We start from the raw sequence: 12,358 nt of genomic DNA, 5'->3' as shown, positions 1-12,358 counted from the left end.
CATTGAATTGTGTTACCATGCTTGTGAGATATAAAATTTATGTTTGTAAAATAAGAAAAATAACACCTCGTTTTGATTTATGTAAATATAGTATAAGGGAATAATATGATAAAGAGAAATTTATTGCAAGAAATAATCATAAGTTGCAAGTGTTTCAGAAAAAATGGTGTCTCTTTAGACACCTTTTTTCTTGATGTATATTATATTGTATTGTATTTGAAAAAAGTATGATGTTGTTTGAAATATGATGTATTAAGTGTACAGAATGAGATGAAAGAGAGTAATAAATATCCCAGTGAGGGAAAAAAAATATGAAAAGGAATCAAGAACATGATATCGAATTATAAGCTATTCCTATCATAAGATGTTCGGTTATGAGTATGTATACACTGCAAGTGTTCTGGCGACATGATTAGCTTTGGTATCATAACAACTTATGACAGCATGTTGATGTTGTTGTTGCTGTTGTTGTTATTTCCTTTTAAACACTTTCCAAGCGAAATAGGCCAACACTGATGAATAATGCATTTCCTATTCATCGTGTGTGCTCGACGAGCACTAGCACTCGACTCGTGTCGCGATCGCGAATCGTCGGATCAAAATCGTGTAACCTCTGTTGACCCGCAGTCGCAGAATCCCAGCCGATACCCGTGATTGTCTGCCCTGTTGACACGACTGAAGTAGGCTTCTTTTGCTGGAGTGCTTGAATTCGTGAGTTTAATTCCGCCTGGATTGTATTTTCTGTGCTGAAAGAAGTGTTCTTGCCCTCGTAATGCCATAGCAGATCCTCAAATTTCACGCAATTTTAATTTTTGTGCAGCCACGAATGCCAGTTTCGTACGTCCGACAGTATTCGAATAGTCCCACCTATCGTTTTTGCTGTAACGTTTTAGTTTCGAATGTTTCGAATGACATGAGCTGATGTGCATCCCATCACACAGTCTTGTCCACATTATCGGTCGAGAGATGACAGACAGGTAGAAAAATCTAACAAGTTAGGTTTAGATCTGGTAGACCACATTCTATATTGTTTAGCTGAAATAAACCTGAATGTTACAATGTGTTGGAAGTAACAAAAACGTAAATCAGCACTTAAAAATTTTAGTAGTTACTCAGCACAGACTGTGTGGACATAGATTTTCGGATGTCACAGATCAGATCTTGGTGATTTTTTTCCTGTTTTTGTTTTTGTTTTTTTTGCTTTCTCTAGACATAATCTGTGCAAAGTAAGTCTTCATTTTCCCCTTTTCATTGGTCAGATTTCATTTGGCTGCATAGATTGCATTGTATATCCCAATTTGAATTTGATTGAAGTGTATCCTTCAAGAGGCAGCAAACCTTCAAAGTTGGACTTCTTTAGGCACTGACTAAGAAAGTGCCACTATCTGGTATGTGGTGATCAGAAATGACTTTTGATTGCAGCTCATGCTTTAGTTTGTTTTGAACTCCTTGCAGAAAAGGAAAGGCATGGACACAGATCAAGGGGGAAACAACAATGGATCAGCGCAGACAGATGAGACGGCGTCAACCAACAATCCAGCCGATCCGTGCAAGTCCCCATCCCAAAGTCTTCAGACAGATGGTATGCAGGAGACCCCAGGACAAGAGGATGGAGGAGTCTCAGAGGGTGGGGTATCTGTCGGCAACAAGGAATCTCTGACTGAATCTGAACATGTGGGAGAAAAAGGAATGGCATCCGTCGATAGTGAGCCAAATTTGCCCGAAGGAGAAACTCGTATATCAGCAGGGGCAGAGGCTGAGACCGAGAACCCAGCGGAACCAGTAGACCAGTCTGAAAATTGTAATCCTAAGAGTGTGGAGAATGATATGGTGCACACAGATGAAAAAATCAGTGATGGGCAAGTGGCTGGCACTGCTAAGGATGCTGAAGTGAGCAGCATTGATGCTAGTTCTGCTGAAGTAGAACAAGGTGAAACAGCAACAGCATCTCATTCGCTTGAATGTAAAGACGACAATTCTGGAAATACTATCAGCGGAAGTGATGATGTCATAAAATCTGTAACAAAAGAGGGTGACAATAAGGCAGGGAATGACAATTCAGAGGAACATGCTGCCATCCCCGAACATGACAAAATAGCAGCAAAAGACCCTGCCAAAGTGCACGTAATACCAGTCAAAGTTGACAAGCAGAGTACGAAACATTCAGTTGATGCTGACACTCCGAGTAAAGAGAGAGGGGGCAAGTCATACTCGGCCCAGAGATCTGGCAGCAGGGGAGGAAAACGGAATGAGGAAGAAGCGAAGAAGGCCGAGGACAAGAACAAAACTGGCAAGGCAGCTCCCGAGGCTAAAGGAAGCGATGGAAGAGCAGTAAGGGAGGACAGGCGCGGACAGAGGAAAGGCAATGATGGGAAGGAGAAAGACAGAAGCAGAGACCCCGTTCCAGAGCAAGGGGGTCAAAGGTCTCGGGACAGGGACAAGGATAGAGACCGGGAAAGGGAAAAAGGAAGGGAGAAACAGAGAGGGGACCAGTACAAGGAGAAGGTGACAGATCGCAGGTAGGCTGATCCTTGGATCTATGCAACCATAATCAGGCAGTAAGAAAAGCTCCAGTGAAGATTTGCACAACAACAGAGTTCATAGTTCAGAGAATATATGCTTTGCATAAGTGAGTCACTACTTTCCGATCACTAATGTGAATGTGAAGTAGTTCTCATGTGTCATTATGTGGCACATATATGTAATCGCTATCAGTGACATGCACAAGTCAGATCTGCATTTTTCAGTATGCCTTATACAAGAGTATCAATCAAATATAATATCTGAGTGATACTGTTTTTAAAAATACTAAGTGAGAGTTACAGGGAAACGGAACCCAAAGGTTGTGGATGGAGTGAATGCTGCAATATTAGCAGAACACATCCCAGTAAAGTTTGAAGAAAATTTGAAATACATTTAAAAGTTGTGAATTTGTAAAATTTTGGCGCCGCCATTGGTGAATGAGAAGACTACGACAATGCTCATGACAAGGCAGGATGATTTAAAGAAAGAGAGTTCCACAAAATTAAATCTTATATTGAAAAGTACCCATTCCCTCGGCTTGTTACTGTCACATATTAAAGGTAACATCATTCCCCTGCATTTTGAAAGAGGTAAGTCAAGTGCTCTCTCATTATTGCAAGAAACATGAAAGTATATTGAATTCTCCGTATATTTTCTTTGTGCTGTTGTCCTGCGGTGATGTCACAAACTGCTGTAGTCCTTTCATCCAGCAAGGGCAGCTCAAAAATTTTAGAATTCAAAACTTTTGAAAGGATTGTCCGATTTCCCCCAAACTTTGGCGAAGTGTTCTACTTCTATTTGGGCATTCACACAATCCTTATAATAGTACAGTGTACTCCCATTGTAACAAAGTCCTTGGGACCTGCAGTTTTCTTTTGTTATATCAAAATATTGTTATAACCGAACAGTAGAGTGTATAAACATGAGTGTATAGATGATAACTTTGGGACCTACATTTTGATTCGTTGTAACAAGAATTTCATTATAACCATGTTCATCATAACGAGAGTTCACTGTATGTTGGTTTCATTCTCCTTTTATACCATTTTCATTTCAGGAGAGAGACAGATTCGAGAGGATCTAAGAGGAAGGAGGAGGATCACCACCACAAGTCCAAGTCAAGAGAAGACCGGATGAAGGAGGAGGAGGAGAAAAGGAAAAAGGAGGAGGAAGCTAAAAAGATTGAAAATGAAAAGAAAAAAGAAGAAGAAAGGATACGACTCGAAGAAGAGAAGAAAAAGAAGGAGGAGGAACAAGTAAGTTTTTCTTAGAGTAAATGCCAAGACTACTTGATGTAATGCTGATTTTGTCATTTATGATGAATGATGCAAAGTCATTGTACATACATGTGTGTCCTGCCTAGAAATAGATAATGATATTATTTCGATAGTAATGTAAGTAATGCTAATGATATTGATGGTAATACCTTGATCATCATTCCAACTTTTTGCAGATTTATATGGTATATGTTTCTGGGTTCCTACAAGCTGTGTGAGTAAAGCTGTATGCTAAGGATATGTAAGAAATTGTGCTGGATTTTGTTTTTCACTTTATTTAGGTGATAGATTAAGTGTGGAAGCAAGATATGCTGAATGATAATGCGTCAACATCGTAAGTTTTCAGGGAATTAAAGGTGCTAGATATATGTGATGAGAGAAGAGGTGGATGATTGGATAGAGAGAAGGACAATCCAAGCAGTGAACGTTGGTAATGACAAGCTTTCTTCCCCTCCCCCAAGGAAAAAAATAGAAAAAAAGAGAAAAAATCTGCCTGCTTCTAAGCAGTAAGGGATTAGACTTATGTTCAAGTCAGGATGTGCATTTCTTCCTTTTATATCTAAAGTACATAAAGTGGTTTGCATGGGCAAATTTACATATATATAAATGTGGTTTAATTCTTGTTTGCTTCTGTTGTGAAATCTTAGAAAAGAATGGAGGAAGAAGCTGCCAGGCGAAGAGAGGAGGAAGAAGAGGTGAGTTATTTGTTTTTCTTTCATCATGTTTTCAGAAACTAATCCTGTATATACTTTGATCTTACTTAACATTTTTTTTAACTTTTCTTTGAGAAGTTTGGGGCATTTTATAGATGTCTGATTGACAGGTACCATCTAATGTAATCCACAAGGATCCCAATTTTCAGGCAAAAACCTGAATTCAGGCCCTGGTAGTATCAAAGTTCAGGCCTTTCTTGTACGGAGTAGCTTCATGTAGATGCATTTCAGGCCTTTTTAGCTCACCTGAGCCGAAGGCTCAAGTGAGCTGTTGCGATTGCTCTTCGTCCGGCGTCCGTCTTGCGTCGTGCGTCGTCCGTCGTGCGTCATCTGTCGTCCGTCGTCCGTCGTCCGTCGTGCGTAAACTTTTCACATTTTCATCTTCTTCTTGAGAACCCCATGACCGATTTTCACTAAACTTGGCAGGTAGCATCCCTAGGGGGATAGGATCTCAATTTCTTCAAATGGGCACCATGGCCCACCTGGGGGGGCCCCAGGGGGGCCCAACCCCCCTACAATTAAGGAATCTTAAAAAATCTTCTTCTCTAGAACCAGAAGTGATGGGGCTTAGTTAATACTATGAGTTAGTACATTGATGACTGTAATTTCCAGTTTGTTCATGGGGGAATCAGGGGTGCCCCCCTTGGGACCCAGGAGGGGTCCTAATGGGGCCTAAATTGTACATTTTCATCTTCACTTTGAGATCCCCATGTCTGATTTTCACCAAACTTGGTAGCTAGCATCCTGAGGGGGATAGGATCTCAATTTGTTCAAATGGGTACCATGGCCCACCTGGAGGCCCCCCTGGGGGGGGGGGGGGGGGCCCAACCCCCTAAAATTAGGGAATCTTTAAAAATCTTCTCTAGAACCAGAAGTGATAGGGCTAAGATAATACTATGAGTTAGTACATTGATGACTGTAGTTTCAAGTTTGTTCATGGGATTGGCGGAATCAGGGGTGCCCCCCCCCCCCCCCCCTTGGGACCCAGGAGAGGGGATGGGGATGGGTCCTAATGGGGCCTGAATTGTATATGTTCATCTTCTTTTTGAAAACCTCATGATGAATTTTGACCAAACTTAGCAGGTAGCATCCCCAGGGGGATAGAATCTCAATTCCTTCAAATGGGCACCAAGTCCCTCTTGAGGGGCCCCTAGGCCCCCCCCCCCCACATTAAGGAATATTTAAAATCTTCTACTCTAGAACCAGAAATGATAAAGCAAAGTTAATACCATTAGTTTGTACACTGATGACTTTAGTTCCAAGTTTGTTCATTGCAGATCCAGGGCTTGATGCCCCCCCCCCCACCCTGGAGTTGGGGGGGGGGGGGGATCCAAGTTTCCAATGTTCTCAGGTAAGAGTGTGCAAGAACGCATGGAAGGTGAAATTGCGATACTCAGGTGAGCGCGTGACCCCCGGGTCTCTTGTCTTTCATTCTGACTGTCATCCATGTAATCCAGAATCAAACTTGGAAGAACTGGAAGAAAAATAATAAAATTTTGAATGAAGTTAGAATTATATCAAGAATATTGCGACCATTGGACTGCCATTGACCACCTAAAAAAGGTAGTTCTGAAGCAACTGCAAAAAGTTGTGGTGGTCGTCATGTGACTGTAATGATGAAACATACACAAAACTTGAGATTTATTCACAAAATGTTGTGTATTGTACTCAAAAGAAACATTTTTGTTATGATTCTGTTCATGATAGAACCACATGCAATATGTTCTTGTGCATGTCCAAGACAAGAGGACTCAAGAAGAAGGGGAATTTTCTTTTGGATATGATAAAGCCATACGAGCAAGGTAGCACATGCAAGATCCATGTAGAATGTAGAATGCCATTGTACATGTGATTACGAATTTCTGTTTGTATATTTCACTTCCCCTTGCAGTTAATTTAATGTGTGTGTGTGTGTGTGTGTATATATTTATATTATGCCATGTATTTAAGGTGATTTTTTTTCTTTTTTTGTCTTGAGGATTTGTTCTGCAAGTGAGCTTTCATGAGAGAGTGACCAAGATAGATGATTGCATATATACTGGCAAACGCTGCCTTGAATCCCTTGTTCTAACTTTGTATGCTTTTGCTATGTAGAAATTGGCACGAGAAACGCACGCAGAGGCGCTGGAGAGGAAAGAAACCAAAATTGCCACCAGGACCAAGAACCTTGGGGCATCCTCAAATTGGCCCGACGAGGATTTCTTTGTGAAACTGGACTCGAGTCTCAAGAAGAACACTGCCTTCATTAGGAAACTGGTAGGTGTTGTGTTTGTGTATGGGGGAGGGGGGAGGGGAGTACAAAGAACTTTGAGTTTGCCAATATGCAAATGATGCACAGGTCTGAGTGCGTCAGTTGGAATTGTGTGCATAAGGTAACTATGGAATGCTTAACTGACGAGGCGAAGCCGAGTGGGTTTAGGCTAAATTCCATAGTTGATGCATCACGCGTTACCCTGGGGTACCGTTGTACCCCGGGGTACCACGTTGTGTAGTGCCACCTTACGTCCACTCGAGGACAGCCGCAGAGAAATGCATGCACTGTGTGTGCATCTACAGTCATTCCCATGCCACTGCATGTGATACTATGCATGCATGGTATGCTGTGCTAGCAATATAGCGTGTGCTTCAGTGCAGCGCAGTGTAGTGCAGTGGCTAGCGCGCGCTAGCTCCAGCACCAAAATAATTTCCCACTTTTTGGCACCCAGGGTACAACCTTTTAAAAAAAAAAAGATAATTCTACAAAATGGCTGATTTTTATTTGGTACCCCGGGATACCATTTATGTCATCAGTTACCGCATGCACACTATATTCTGCCTGACGCACGAAAAGACATGTGCATCATCTGTGTTAATATAGAATGGGTACTTTTCTTGCCAAAAATTCTCGCTACCCATTCTTCAATCTGAAATGTATTTGCCGTACATACTTGTACAGTTTAGAATCAGAAGGATGTATGGCCTTGTGAGGGTCATGTTCTCTTTATTATCATATTACAATCTGTAATACAGTCACATCATGTTTGAAAATCATCTGAGGACATTGAAAAATAGTCTTCAGGGACAGGTGGTCCCTAAAAACAGTCCCACTGCAAACAAACTGCATAGGAGGAAATAAAATGCATATTTGCATTGCTCTTTCTGTTCTGATTTTACTCTATTTTTTACTCTAGTTATGAAAGCCAACCTGAACATATAGTGAGGAATTACATTTTAAGACTTTAGTACAGAGTAGTAGAAGTATGTGCTATATTTTGTTTTTATGTCAACTGATATGACAACAAGGAGACGATGAAGTGTTTCACAACTGAAACCATGCTCTGTGTCTCCTCCGCTATTTGGCAGAAAATGCTGACGGAGCAGCAGAGGGACTCGCTGGCCAAGGAGTTCCAGGGACTGAACCTGACCAAGTACGTCGGGGAGGCGGCCATCGCGTTCTGCGAGGCCAAGCTCAAGATGGCGGACATCGGCTGCGCCATCTACCTCAGCTCCCTGTTCCACCAGCGCTACAGCGAGTTCTCCACGCAGCTCCTGCAGGGCATACAGAGGGCGCTACCACCGCCTGTCAAGAAAGAGGACAAGGATGCCAAACAACCGGTAAACTTTATTAGAGTAGAAGCTCGTCTGTATTGGAAATTCAACTGAAATTGGTGTTAAACTTTTGATCTGAATACAAGCTGTTTACCTCAGGAATTTTCAGCTGTCAACGGTACAGCTTTCATCAGCGGAATGACCCATCTTCACCTTGATTACGTGACGGTCGATAAGCGGGTCATAGACAAAGAGGTTCTTGACCGGGAACCTTGATACTTCAAAAGGGGACTTAAGGAAGCAATCTACATCAGGGCCTACCAACCTTCTCTCAATAAAGACAGGGGGCGCTACAAACTTCTCAAAGCGTATGACCGGCTTATCGACCGTCACATGATAAAGGCGAAGACCGGTCATTCCGCTGATGAAGGCTGTAATGTTGACAGCTGAAAATTCCACAGGTAAATTTCTTGTATTGAGATCAAAAGTTTAACACCAATTTCAGTTCAACCGGTAAATGGTATTGATTGTCGTCTTTAGCTTCAATAGCTGTATCTGTACTTCCTGCATGCAGCCAATCAACTGGACAGGAAGTGATTGTTATTGAACAGTGAACATATCCCTTTCATGCAAAACATGCAAGGTGGTCATAAATATCAGTTGTTTTTTTTCTTGTTTTCATTTCATTTTCAACAAACCAAGCTGAAATGCGAGTGTCAATGAACAATAGACTCTATGTGATTCTAATATTGGGATGATTAAATCACAATGTGCTTATGTCTGAATTGGTATGGGAAGTTGTTGAGAGGTCCATCACCTCATTTAAAGTCCATTTCAGCTCTGAACAAGTTTGTTTGTTTTGCCCTATTCATTCACAGATCATCTTTGACAGCAAGATCAGGGTTGAGTTGCGCTTCCTAGCAGAGGTGAGATTATTTTTTTCTTAATATGAAATGTAATGTTTCCCATGTACATAATTGTTTTTTTATTCAATGCCAACATTAATTACGTGGTACAGTGTATTCTCATATCAAGTGCATTGACAGTACTCATTTGTTGTGTTTGATTTCAAGTGAAAATAGTTCTGCTTATCTTCTGCTGTGTGTGTATGTATGCATGTATGTTTTGAATTTGTGTGCATGCATGTTTGTGTGCCTATTGAGACTGTAGCAAATGAGAAACTGTGAGTCAAAAGTGATTATTACAGACAGAGATATGGTACTTTCAAGAAGAGTTTGGTAGTGATCCTTGTCATTGAGCATCTGGGACCATAGTACCATAAAACAATTTCATATTTTCAATCTGAGCATGTGCAGATAAAGGGCAATGCAGATCTTCTCTTGAGATTGATGTGTAACTGAGGTATTTAAAAACTGGATAGGTGTTCATGAAAACAATGCTATAAATATTCATGCATGAACCAGGTGCATATTGAGATGTACAGGTGAATGTGTATTCTTATCAACCAAATTATCATAAAGTTTTCATGCAGCGCTTGTATGAATAAAGTTACCATTTTCTGCTTGGCTGTTTTCAGTTGCTCCTCTAAAAGACTATTCCATATTTTGTAAAGTCTGTTGGTTCCAGAGGCCAGTGCAGACTGGTGCTAACTGTGAACTGACTTATTCTAAAACATCATATGATGTACTGGATTTCTTTAATAATCACATGCAGCTCATAGTCAATGGCATCTTCACTGAGAAGGAAGGGGTGCCGCTGTTGAACAACCTGCTGTCTTCCATCATGAAGGCTGACAAGGAGAACCACAACAACATCAGCATCATCATCAGCTTCACCAAGCACTGCGGAGAGGACTATGCTGGCATCGTGCCCAGAAAACAGAGGTATACTTCCAGCAGCTTTCATTTTACTCTATCATTCATTTGATTTTTGATGATGTTTTATGTCTATTCATTCAGTTGTTCAGTTAGTTAAATGGTAATTTGCTTCAGCTTTCATTTACTCTCACCTCTATATTTTGAGTGTCTATTTAGATACTGTATAGGCCATGTGTTTTGCAGGGGGTTTATTTTCATGAAATTTGCAAGTCGCAACTTTAACCACACATGGAAATATTAATTCTGATCCCGACAAGGCTGTTACATGCACCATGCATTTCCCCGTCCATTGTTGTACTCCACAATCGCAAATGTAGCCACTCGGGAGATTGTGAGGAAGTCTAGATACGCTAAAAATTGGACTAGTTAAATATGTGGCGTAAACAATATGTCTACTCCTTCAATTGTTCATTCAGCTCAATGGTAATTTGCTTCAGTCTTCGTTGACTCTTATCACTGTACTCCTAGTGTCAATTCAATCATTGGCTCACGCAATACACTTGTGAATTTACCAAGTGCTTGTCTGTTTAATAATTCATTCATCCAAGCACTAATACCCACATTTAGCCCTTATTTGACTTATTTGCATGCATCCTTGAGTTTACTTGTACAGTCCGTAGGATATCGATTTTCTTTACTTAATTTTTTTCTTTCGTTCATTCAAACAGACGTTATGCAGCATCAGAGTTGTTGAATAAGACCTCTGCTTGTCAGTCATGAATGCTGAGATCAAGATTACTGATGATTCATTTATTTCTTCTTCTTCTCCCTTTTACTAATTGTTAGTCTCATCATTATTACTATTATTATGGATATAATGATGATGATGATGATGATGATGATGATGATGATGATGATGATGATAATGTTGATGATGATGATGATGATGATGACAATGTTGATGATGATGATGATAATGTTGATGTTGACATTGTTGCTATAGGAACCAGTTTGCCCTCTTTCTAAGGATGCCTTCGTTGGCATTATATCCTTGCAGACTGCTGGCAGAGAAGTTCCAGCTGGGGTTGGTGACACCCGAGGTATTCTCAAGCCAGCTGCAGACGGCCTATCGCAACCTCCTCAAGGACCACTATGGCTCTCTGGCCAAGTTCCTCCAGCGACAGCACAAGGACCTCCAGAACATTGAGAGACAGAACAGGCGGACGCTGCAGGTGAGTTTTACTTGTCAATTCACTTTCACTAGCTTCACTCAGTTGCAGTTCCACATTTTGAGGATGGTCCTGACTATAGGCAAGAATTGTTTGCTGTAGCAGCACGGAAGAAAAGTTTAGAGCATATACCATAGGACTTGTTTGGTTCAAGAACCAAGACTGAGTATTATGTTGATCGGAGACATTTTGGTTAAAAAAGATTCTATGATGCACTTTAACATTTTCCCTAATAAGAATTGTTTGATTCAGTGTGTGTGGAAGTTCAGTAGATTTTTGTCGCTTTTCTTTTTAACCAGTAGTTTTGTTTGATTAGTACCACCAATCAAAAGATTGGCCGTGTTTGTAGTTGTCTTTCCAGATTAAGAATGTTTTTATAGTGAGAGTATGCTTGATCGCTTTCTGTTTCAGTCTAATGTTGAAATGGTCTTTTCAAACAGAACAAAGGTGAGCTGAGTGAAGAAAGGAGGAAGAAACTTGAAGAGAAGCAAACGGCATACCAGAAGCTTCTTATGAATACCTCAAATTTTGCTGTAAGTCATCAGTCTACATTTATTACTTTTTTTTTTGTTAATCTTGACAAATGATCTTTGAGCTATAATTATGGTATTGCTCCATAAGTCAAACACCTAACTTTTCCACCACCCACTCTATTCATTGTTTTAATTTTGTTTCTTGCCAAGAGATAAAAAGATTTGCTGTTCTTGACAAATATATTTTCAAAGTGAGACAAGTTTGAGTAAGATGTATTCGAATGATGACAGACTAAAGAAATGTGTAGTAGAATGGCCACTGACTCCAACTTATAGTTTCCCAAAATATTATGAGATGTATAGAATCCAAGTTTGGTTTCTAGTTTAACTTGTCACCCCTGAGATACGATGATTCACCATAGACTGACTACATGGCACACCTGTGTCCATTAAGAAGTCGGTAAAATGAAATGGAGACCAAAGATATGACAGGTATGAGATATGCCTCCTGAGATACTCCATTTCATGTGGCTCCACATTATGAGCAGAAGTCCATTAGCATTGTTTGCGGAGTTTAACTGCATAGTTGGTGAAGCCATTATCCTGCATAGTTGGTGATATAGCAACCTTTAATACAAGTCCAAATAGATAAATGCAAGAGAGTGATGTGGTTTCTGGAGAGTAGGACACAAATGTCCCTTCCAACAGTAAATAGATGGCTCACTTCTGTTACAGCATGATATTTCATTTCTTTCTATTTCTTCCACAGGATCTGATAGATGAAGACATGCCGGACTTGCCAGTGGAAGGCAAGTTTTGATGGTCGTGCCCATTAAA

At 40.6% G+C, this 12,358-nt stretch overlaps 1 protein-coding gene across 1 annotated transcript in view; it reads left to right on the top strand.

Moving 5' to 3' along the window:
- The first annotated feature begins 7,795 nt into the window (after positions 1-7,795).
- Positions 7,796-12,358, top strand: part of LOC139732539 (regulator of nonsense transcripts 2-like) — a 28,226-nt gene continuing 23,663 nt past the window's right edge. Inside the window, exons 1-6 of the mRNA XM_071643394.1 lie at positions 7,796-8,107; positions 8,920-8,967; positions 9,716-9,885; positions 10,877-11,051; positions 11,489-11,581; positions 12,291-12,330. Coding sequence (XP_071499495.1) covers positions 7,802-8,107; positions 8,920-8,967; positions 9,716-9,885; positions 10,877-11,051; positions 11,489-11,581; positions 12,291-12,330 — 832 coding nt within the window. The 5' untranslated portion in view covers positions 7,796-7,801. The remainder of the gene's footprint in view (positions 8,108-8,919; positions 8,968-9,715; positions 9,886-10,876; positions 11,052-11,488; positions 11,582-12,290; positions 12,331-12,358) is intronic.

This window comes from Diadema antillarum, unplaced genomic scaffold (genome assembly GCF_040938485.1).
Source record: "Diadema antillarum isolate AM-2024a unplaced genomic scaffold, OU_Dant_1.0 seq00000432_RagTag, whole genome shotgun sequence".
In the NCBI taxonomy this organism is placed as follows: domain Eukaryota; kingdom Metazoa; phylum Echinodermata; class Echinoidea; order Diadematoida; family Diadematidae; genus Diadema; species Diadema antillarum.
This window is presented reverse-complemented; position numbering and strand designations above follow the sequence as displayed.